Source organism: Mandrillus leucophaeus, unplaced genomic scaffold (assembly GCF_000951045.1).
Source record: "Mandrillus leucophaeus isolate KB7577 unplaced genomic scaffold, Mleu.le_1.0 Scaffold12, whole genome shotgun sequence".
Classification (NCBI taxonomy): domain Eukaryota; kingdom Metazoa; phylum Chordata; class Mammalia; order Primates; family Cercopithecidae; genus Mandrillus; species Mandrillus leucophaeus.
In genome coordinates this window covers 7730181-7740551 of record NW_012100320.1, presented here as the reverse complement: position 1 = coordinate 7740551, position 10371 = coordinate 7730181, and the positions used below count along the sequence as shown (strand labels likewise).

The window sequence follows — 10371 nt, the reverse complement described above, 5'->3', positions numbered from 1 at the left end:
TTCTTGAGTCTTTCTGTGATGTGCACCTGCCTCCATCCCATGGCCACTGCCTCAGTGTCACGGCCCTCATGAACTTTCATCTTTGTGTTTGCAAGAACCTCCCCCCAAGCCCCCTCCAAGTCACCTTCCACAGAGCAACTAAAGAAATCTAACTAGAGTATAAATGATCCCAGCTTAATACCACCATCTCCTCCCAGCATGCTCAGGGGTTCCCCATGGCCTGCAGAGTGGGTCTCCCAGCTCAGGAGGCCCTTCATGAGCAGGCCTTACTCACCTCTCTGGCTTCCTCCTGGCAACTTGGCTCCAGCTATGCCTAATTACCTGTGGTCCCCCAAGCACAGTATACCCTTTCACAATTCTTGTCTTTACCATGCGGTTCCTCCTGCCAGCAATACCCTTCTTTGTCTTCTCTATCCAACAAACTCCTATTCATCCCTCAAAACCCTGATATGGCATCTTCTCCCTTATTCTGAAGTTTTCTCTGACCTCCCAAAGACAAAGGGTTTAATACCTCCAGCAACACAGCCATGCACTGTAATGAAAGGGCTGGCTCCCCTAGAAAGCAGGACAGTGCAAAACCTTCTGTTTCTCTGTAACCTAGTTCAGGGCCTGGCACCCTGTAGGCACCAATAAATGCTTACTGAGCTGAAGGAGAATGTTCTCCCCAAAACTGGATTTTAGAGGTGTGTTGCCTGCCCTGACATTCACCTTCCTGAAGTCTCCCTCCTGGAGGGCTGGACTGGGTCTTCCATTTTGCTTGTCTCCTCCATAGCAATGGGGCTGCAGCTACACTATTCCCTATTTCCTTGGGGGTCTGACGGGGTACCCAACTGTTCCACCCCACAAACTGTCTCTTGGGATGAATGGGAAAAGTCTCCCCACGGCCCTCTGTACCTTGGAGGGGAGGAGGTTGACTTCCATGATGCACACGGCCGCCATGCGGGACACTGCCAGTCCGATGGCCTTCTCCAGGAAAAACAAGATTCCAGGAACCAGCAGCCACTTCCAGAAGTTGGGCCCGTGAAAGATGAGCAGAAGCCACACGAGGAGGTAGGACAGGTGAGTCCAATAGAACACCTGTGGGGGTAGAGGGACAGTAAACTTCCAGAACTCAAGGCTTGGGGGATGGAACAGAGCCAGGACTCAGGGTTATCCGCAAAGCCAGGACGGTGCCCAGAGCCTTGACTCTCTCCTGGGGATGGAGCTGGGTAAGAGGTTGGGGTTGGGAAGCTTCTTTTTCTGGGGGCTTGGCCAAAGGAGGCTGTAAGGGAAGCTTCCTGATACCAGAGGCAAACATCTGAAATATCTGCCTGGGGAGGTTCTGGGCAGACTGGAGTGCCCCCACAGGGATCATGAGCATCAGTATCCCTGCCCCTTGACCCATTCTCAGAAGGAAGAAAGGAAAGACAGCAGTGGCTTCCTGGGAGTGGAGAAGAAATAGCAGAAGACAATTTTAGCACCCGCTAAAGCTTTGGGATCTTGGGCAATTTCATTACTTTTCTGAGTGTCAAATTCCTCATCGGTCAAATGAGGATTCTGATTCCTACTTCAAAGGCTTGTTGCTGGCCCAGAGTAGGTAGGTGCTCAGTATATGCCTATTTCTGATGTGGGCAGGCCAGGAGACAGTCAAGCTCCCCAAACCAAGTCCTCTGTGACTTTCTGCCTCTTGAGGACGCTGGAGAGACAGAAGGGAAGATGGAACTAACATTTTCAGAGCACCTATGTGCTAGGTATGTAGTTAGTGGTTTTACATGTATTATCGCCTATAATTCCTAAAATAACATAGAGAATTACACCTCCATTTTACAGATGAGAGAACCGAGGCTTGGAAAGGTTGAGTGACCAGTAAGCAGTGGAGTGGGGATTCAAAACTTGCTGAGCCTATTGTCCATCCCCTCCCTGTGCTGTTTTAAGCCCACTTAATCTAAATAGGCTAAAGGGATAAGCCAGCAAAAAGGCAGACTCTTCCACAGCAAAACGTCTGCACTTGGCAGACACAAACCACAGTCCAATGGCAGAATCCAGCGGCAGGTCCCAAATCACATGCAAGTAATAGGCAGACCAGCTTGGGACCTTCCTGGGCTCTGGAGTAAATCAGAAGGGACACGGAAAGAAATGAAAGTAGAACCCTGGCCTTGGGGGAAGCAAAAGGGCAGGGACTGCGGCACCTCAAAGTGGCCACTTCTGCGGACGCAGGAACTGGAGCAGATGAACATGAGGAGGAGGAGCAGCAGCAGAGCGACACCCGTCGGGGAGGCCGAACCGTGTACCCAGCCAATGCCAGGCCGCGTGGTGAGCAGCAGCTCCCAGAACTGGAAAGGGCTGGCCTCCGCCTGAGCCTGGAGCACTGAAAACAAGCTCGGAAAGGTTGAGTGACCGCAAGACCAGCTCTTCCCACTCCACCTTCCCTTTGGAATCCCCACCCTGCACCATCAGATACTAGCACAGGCAGAAACTTTTGACCAGAGCATTGGCTTATCCAAGGCACCCCTTCTCTGCCCTTTGGGCAGGTAGTACACATAGGGGCTGGGTCCCGCATCCTGGACTTGAAGCTGCTCAAGCTTCTCCCTGACCCAACTCTGCCCCAGATCACTCACCAAAGTTCACAATGTGGGCCACGGTGTGCACGAGGGACAGCCCCACCACCACGTAGCCCATAAGCTGGTGGAACTGGATGTTCTGGTCCAGTGGTAGGACTTGAGCCAGCCACGTGGCCCGCAGCCAGGTGAGGCAGCGTCTGAGCATCAGCACCTGGCCAGGCAGAGTGGGAGAGAGTCCTGCCTCACTCTCTGTCTGTCTTGTCCTCTTTTCCCAGCCACCTCCCTGCATCCTCCTGAGCTAGCTGTGCTTTCTGAACAGGACACTCACCAAACTCCCCTGCCCCCATGCCTTGCTGCTTCCCTGGATTCACACCTGGGACCGCTAGAGGCGGGTCTCCAGAATTGCGGTGGGAAGAGAAAGTTACAGAATGTCTATTTGTATTAATTTTTATCTAAACACATGAGAAACATCTATACTTTCACTAATATTTAATACATGGGCCAGGCACAGTGGCTCACTCCACTAATCCCAGCACTTTGGAAGGCTGAGACAGTAGGATCACTGGAGCCTAGGAGTTTGAGACCAGCCTGGGCAACACAGTGAGACCCCTGTCTCTATAGAAAAAAAAAATTGTTTAATTAGCTGGGCACAGTGGCACGCACCTGTAATCCTAGCTACTTAGGGGGCTGAGGCAGGAGGATTGCTTGAGCCCAGGCGTTTGAGGTTACAGCAACCTATGACCACTCTACTGCACTCCAGCCTGGGTGAGAGAGAGAGACCTTGTCTCAAATAAATAAAATATATCTGTTGACTTGGTGTCCTCATTCAGTCCATATGTCAGATGGGCACGTGCCGTGTTAGTTCTCAAGGTGCCTTGCAGGAGGACCAGACTTTCCCAAATGCGGAGTGGTTGACCAGGGTTCTCTCATTACTCATTTGCTTTCAGTATATTTATGTTTGCCAAGGATGTGGACTTGTAGGGCACAGTATTTGACTTTACCGAAACTAAGCTAACTACCCCTCACAGGAAGGACAAGTAGCTTTAAAAGTTTCCCAGCAGAGAAACCACAGATTAACAGTTGTGCTAGTAATGCAAGAGCAAATGACCAAGAAAATAAATCACACATCTCCCACTCCTGGAATGAAGTCTTTGTCAGCTCATTGAGCTGTTAACACAAAACCCACTCTAGGGATGGGTACCCCATTTTGCAAGATGTGATTATTACACATCGTATGTATCAAAACATCCCACGTATCAAAACATCCCATGTACCCCATAAATATCTACACCTACTATGTGCCCACAAAAATTAAAATTATCAATTAAAAATAATAAAAATAAATTTAAAATAAAACCTATAAAACCCACTTCAACGAAAAGCTGATATCCAGAAGCGTATCTGAGCTAGAGAGGGGCATCCCTGCTCATCAGTGATGAATCTTCCCCTGTAGTTACGTTGTGCCATTAGTCTATTAGCTAATGATAATAGGGCATGCATATAAGCATATGTTTTGTTTTAATGGTAGGAGTTGTGTGATCAAAAACTCTTAGAGGTCAGGTGTGGTGGCTCATGCCTGTAATCTCAGCAGTTTGGGAGGCCGAGGAGGGCGGATCACCTGAGGTCAGGAGTTCGAGACCAGCCTGGCCAAAATGGTGAAACCCCATCTCTACTAAAAATATAAAAATAAGCCGGGCGCAGCGGCGGTCACCTGTAATCCCAGCTACTGGGGAGGCTGAGGCAGGAGAATCACTTGAACCTGGGAGGCAGAGGTTGCAGCGAGCTGAGATTGTGCCATTGCAGCTGGGAGACAAGAGCGAAGCTCCATCTCAAAACAAACAAACAAACAAACAAACAAACAAAACACCTCTTAGAGACCTCATCCAGGAGCCAGAGAACCACATTCCAACTCCATAGTCTGGTATTCAAGGCTTCTTACAGCATTTCTTCTTGAAGGCAGACCTGCACTGGGGTCTACCATAGGGGAGTTGTGAAGATCAAATGGAGCCTGCTCAGCACCGTGCCTGGTACATAGTGCACAAAATTGCCACCTATGTTATTATTTACCAACTGTGTGACTGTGGACAAGGTACTGTCCCTCTCTGGGCGGCATCCTCCACCTCTGGGCGTTTGCCCAGCTGATTTCTAAGGTGTCACCATGCCCTGACATTTCAGGTGTCCTCTGTGGGTCGCTCTGTCTAGGAGGAGCCCACTTCAGCTCCTAACATTTTCAGAGCACTGTATGCTGGCAGAGCCTACCGCGATGAAGCTGCAGTCGAAGTTGAGGCACTGGCCGCAGCCCTTGGCCACCATGACGCTGGCGCCGAGGTGACGATGCGCGTCGGCCGCCAGCGCGAAGAGCAGCACGTGGAGGCCTGCATAGGCGGCCAGGCAGAACAGCTGACTGCGGTGGTTGTGCCAGTAGGCGCGGGTCAGCTGGCGCGGCCGGTGCGGGCGTGGGCGGGGGGCAGGGGCCATCAGCCAGCTGGCAGCGCTGCGAGAGAGAGGCGGGCTCCGCTCAGAGGGGAGCGGTGGGGCGGGGACCACCCATGTCTAAACTTAAAGACCCCCTCCAGCTGTGGCCGACCAAGTCTGGCAAGCAGGCCGGCTTTCTTCACACCAGGAATCAGAGAGGTCAAGTGGCTTGGTCACAGTCGCACAGCTCCGTGGAGTTGAAAGGGGACTCCGGTCTGCCTAATGCCACAACCGTGGCTATTTTTATTACTTCTCTTTACTTTCCAATTTTAAAAGAGGCAATCGAAAAGGATGGAAGAATCTGAGATATGTTTTGGTAAGTAAGCCCCAAGAAAGTTAACACGCAGGTGCCCAGTGCGGGGGCTCACGTCTGTAATCCCAACACTTTGGGAACCCAAGGCGGGCGGATCACCTGAGGTCAGGAGTTCGAGACCAGCCTGGCCAACATGGCGAAACCCCGTCTCTACTAAAAACATAAAAACTAGCCGGGCGTGGTGGCTGGCGCCTGTAATCCCAGCTACTCTGGAGGCTGAGGCAGGAGAATCGCTTGAACCCGGGAGACGGAGGTTGCAGTGAGCTGAGATCATGCCACTGCACTCCAGCCTGGGCAACAGAGTGAGACTCAGTCTCAGGGAAAAAAAAAAAAAAAAGAAGTTAATACACAGGAAGAATGAACTACAAAACCGGCTCTATTCAGAGCCTGGATTCGGACAGACGGGTCTTGTTGTTACACTCTTATTTTCTCCACAGCACTTATTAATTTCGTGCTTCTCTAGTTTATGTGTTTATTGGTGTGAATGACCTGTCTCTCCGCCTGGAACGGAGTCCCAGCAGGGTGCAGACCTCATGCACTGCGTTATTCAGAACAGTGCCGGGGGCATAGAAGTTGCTTAAACATTTGTTGCATAAATAACTACCTTTGTTAATTATTTGTGTGATCCTAGGCAACTTACTTCAGGCGAAGTAACTTCCTTTTTAAAATGAGTATTGCTATAAAATGCACTGGTATATGCAAAAGTGGTCAGCACACAGTAGGTGCCTCATACCGTGAGTTGATTCTGCAGACACTACAGGGAGTGGAAGCAATGAAGATAGCTGCCCTGCAGGACACTCAAGAGTGGGTTAAACTGGGGAGTGGAGGGGCGGGGCGGGGCGGGGCGGAACCGCGGTGAGTTCCTGTCACACTTCCGACCAGGAGTCTAACGCTGCCGCGGACCGTGCCAATCCCCGAGACCCGGCCGTACCTGATGGTCAGGTTCTCCATGACTCCGGGGAAGCGCTGCAGCTCGTCCCGGAGCTCCTCGAAGGTGATGGCCCCATTGCCGTCCGTGTCCGCCGATTCGAAGAGCGCCAGCGTCAGCTGGTCCAGCTTCTCGTCGGGCAGCGAGATGGCGCTCTCGTGCAGGCACGACTGCAGCACAGTACGCAGCTCATCCGGGTCAATGGAGCCACTGCCTGTCCCGAGTGGGGATGAAGCCGCGTGGGAGCCTGCCCCAGCACCCGACTCTGTACCTGCAGACGCCCCCTGCCATGCACACACTGCAAGAAGTGGTGGGCCTCTTCTGTTTACCCACCTCCAGCTCTCTGCCCATCAGCTCTCCTTGCGGGTATAGACCATGCAACTGAAGGACCAAATGCCACCTTCAGCTCAGAAACCTTCCATGGTTCCCGACTGCCTAGCTCAAGAGCAATGGACGCCTCCCCACGGGTGGAGAATCTTTGGCTTCAGTGGATGCCTGTCTCCAGAATCTGTAGCTTCCGAAGTACTACTCAACTTCCAAGACCATCTGCCCAGAAAATACACCTGCTTACTTAATCTATAAGGGGTTGTGTGCCCACAGCCTCAATTATCCAAAGGCACACTGTATGCGAGTTAGTGCTGAGGGAGTGTACCTTGTTCAGCTTGGAGCAAATGTTCTGTTTATCATGTTGTCTTGAGAGGGGCCACAGCTAGGCATTCTAGTCCAGCGGTGTGGCCTTATGTAAACATGGGCGGTTGAAAGTGATGGGATAAGCAAGCCAAATCTACCAACAGAGATGCCATTTTTATTTTATTCTTCCTGAGCAGCAGAGCCCGTGATTAATGATCTCTTGGCCTGCTTTGGATGTGGACACACCCAGTGTGGCATCCTGCTCCTGCCCCTCTTTAACTGTGCAATAGTGGACTCTAAGTCCTCTGTGGTAGCGGACCTCACTTTGCTCATCTCTAAAATGAGAGCAATCATTTCTCCCTCTCAGAACTGGTTCAAGCAAACTAGATGATGGTAAAACACCTAATGCAGTATCTGGAAGACGGAAATTGCATATACATGGAAATTCTCATTAGTGTTGTGACTTTGACAAAGTCCGTAATCACATTACGATGCAAAATCTATTAGAGTATATTATACTACTCTCCAGTCACACCTCCTGTTCTGCTTTCCTAGTGAAGAGCCACGATGGCAGCAGGTTTCTGGACTCATCCAGAGGACCAGTCTCCCCCTGGCCCCTTCATGGCCTCTTCTATCTGCTTGAATCTCTCTGTTGGCCAATTTCAAATCCAGGGTCCTCCTTCACAATAATTCTCACGTACACATTCTCCTTCGTTCTCCCTCTAACCTTTCATTCTACTGACTCTAAGAATATCCCATCCCTGGGTGAAACAGAAGCCAGCTACCTGTTTCCTGCCCTCCTGCATCAGGGCAGCAAAGTGAACACTGCTGAAGAAAAGCATTTCAGAAGGCAGGTCCATCCCTGTGAATCCCTTGCTCAACACTCTTTGATGGCTCCCCATTGTGCATAAGTTAACTAATTTAACCTTCCTCTCAACCCCATGAGTATGAAATATTATTATCATAATTCCTATTTGATAAATAAATTGAGGTACAGAGAAGTTAAGCAATTTGTCTAAGATCATATAATAAGTGATGGAACTGAGATTTGAACTTAGGTAGCTTGTACTTAGAGTCTTAAATACTACACGATGATGCATTATACATATAGTGGAGTATAATGCAGCCACTAAAAATGACACTATAAGTACAGTGAGTTACCACTTCACACCCATTAGGATGGCTATTATCAAAAAGCAGAATAGAAGGCCAAGCACAGTGGCTCATGCCTGTAATCTCAGCACTTTGGGAGGCCAAGGCGGGTGGATCACTTGAGGCCAGGAGATCGAGACCAGCCTGGCCAACATGGTGAAACCCTATTTCTACAAAAAATACAAAAATTAGTGGGCATGGTAGCAGGCACCTGTAGTCCCAGCTACTCAGGAGACTGAGGCTGGAGAATCACTTGAACCTGGGAGGTGGAAGCTGCAATGAGCTGAAATCATGCCATTGCTCTCCAGCCTGGGCTACAGAGCGAGACTCCATCTCAGAAAAAAAAAAAACAAAATGCAGAAAATAAGTGTTAGCAAGAATGTGGAGAACTTGGACCACCTGTACATTACTGGTAGGAATGTAAAATAATGCAGCCATTGTGGAAAACAGTAAGGCAGTTCCTTAAAAACTTAAAAATAGAATTACCATGTCATCAAGCAATTCCCCTTGAAGAATTGAAAGCAGGGACTCAAAGAGATATTTGTGCACCAGTGTTCATAGCAGCATTAATCATGATAGTTAACAGGTAGAAACAGCCCAAATGTCCACTAATTAGTGAATGGATAAACAAAATATGGCATATACCTACAATGGAATATTATTCAGCCTTAAAAAGGAATAAAATTCTGTCACATGCTATGACATGGATGAAGCTTGAAGATACTATACTAAGTGACATAAGCCAGATACAAAATGACAAATATTGTATAATCCCACTTAGATGAGGTGCCTAGAGAAGTCAGATTCTTGGAGACAGAATGTATGAATAGAATGGTGGTTGCTAGGGACTAGGGGAGGAGGAATGGGGAATCAGTATTCAGTGGGCACAGAGTTTCAATGGAAGGATGAAAAGGTTATGGAGATGGAGGGTGGTGATGGTTGTACAGGAATGTGAATGTATTTAATGCCACTGACCTGTACACTTAAAAATGGTTAAGATGGCAAATTTTACATTATGTATATTTTACCACGATAAAAAATGATACTGTAAAGCAATATATTTTTACATTTCAAAATGTTCACTTTTGTAAGTGAAAAAAGGCAGTATGTATAGTATAATCCCATTTTGTTTAAAAAAAGGTGTGTGGGGTGTGTATGTGCAACCAGTTAGAAGGCAATATAGCAAAATGTTAGGGGTGATTTTTGTGTTCTTTCTTATACCACTCTGTATTGTCTCCAATGTTCATAGTGAGCTTATACTGCGATAAAAAGGAAAAAACAACAGATTTTTTTTTTTTTTCAAGCATAGAAAAGAACAAAAGAAGGTTCTGGCCTCTGGTAAGTTGAATAGAAGGCATTTGTCTCCTGTGCCAGAGCCCCCCTTTTCTCCCCACTGCCCCAGAAAGGGAGGCAGGGATCAGACAGAGAGACTGGGGACTGGGGGAGAGATGAGAGGGAATGAAGTGTCAGCCTCACCTGGAGAAACCAGTCCCAGGCTGGGCTCAGGAGGCCAGGATGGCACCTCCAGGCCTGCCAAGGTGAAATGGCCAGTTCTCACTGAGGCCCCCACTGCTCTCCCCACCGCAGCCCACACCCAGAAAGAGCCCTTACCATCGATGTCATACACCTGGAAGAGGAATTTGAGTTTGTCCATGGGGCTGCCGTGGATGAGCAGGGCCAGTGCCTCCTGCAGCTCCTGGAGGGTGATGGTGCCACTTCTATCGGAGTCAAATAGGGCAAAGAATCGCTCTGCAAAGAAGGACTGTGGGCGAGAAGGGTGGAAGACAGCACAACTGTGGCCGCAGGGCCTGGGCTTTGAATTCGTTCACTATCTCCCTGTGTCTGGGGTGGTGGCGGGGGGGGCTGCACCATGGGGTGGTGGTATTCAGGCAGGACTCAGATGCCTGAACACCCATCGTGATCCGCTCTAGTGGAAGACCTGTTCCGATCCCTGCAGTAAGGATGGGCTTGATTTGGGCTTCAGGCTCCCTTCAGGCACTGGGCTTTGTAATTTGTGTGGGCTCTTTGCCCCCTACATACAATCACCCCCACCAGCCTTTAAATCTCAGCCTCTGGGTGGCCCCTTAACCAACATGGGAAAGGGTCAGACAGAGGGTCCTCCTGCGGGCTCCTTCCAGCCCTGTCTCACCTCACTTGGGGTGAGTGCAAGGGATGAATGAATCCGGGAAGGACTTACAGATTTCACTGGAAGATCTGAGTCCCTTCTTTTGCTTGTTCTTAAGGCTGCCTACATTTTATACTAAGGCTTGTTCTTTTTTTTTTTTTTTGAGACAGAGTCTCGCTCTGTCACCCAGGCTGGAGTGCAGTGGCGC

At 49.4% G+C, this 10371-nt stretch overlaps 1 protein-coding gene across 3 annotated transcripts in view; it reads right to left on the bottom strand.

Annotated features, from left to right (window-relative positions):
* The window catches only part of NOX5 (NADPH oxidase, EF-hand calcium binding domain 5), a 147188-nt gene that overhangs the window by 21254 nt on the left and 115563 nt on the right, over positions 1 to 10371 (bottom strand). For 2 of the 3 annotated variants that reach the window (XM_011968839.1, XM_011968831.1), the window contains exons 3-8: positions 9650 to 9800; positions 6260 to 6470; positions 4800 to 5034; positions 2598 to 2751; positions 2169 to 2347; positions 895 to 1077 (exon numbers count right to left, since the gene is read on the bottom strand). In XM_011968839.1, the coding sequence (XP_011824229.1) occupies positions 895 to 1077; positions 2169 to 2347; positions 2598 to 2751; positions 4800 to 5034; positions 6260 to 6470; positions 9650 to 9800 (1113 nt within the window). Of the gene's footprint in view, positions 1 to 894; positions 1078 to 2168; positions 2348 to 2597; positions 2752 to 4799; positions 5035 to 6259; positions 6555 to 9649; positions 9801 to 10371 lie in introns of all 3 variants that reach the window. The other variant, XM_011968825.1, reaches the window with a different exon arrangement.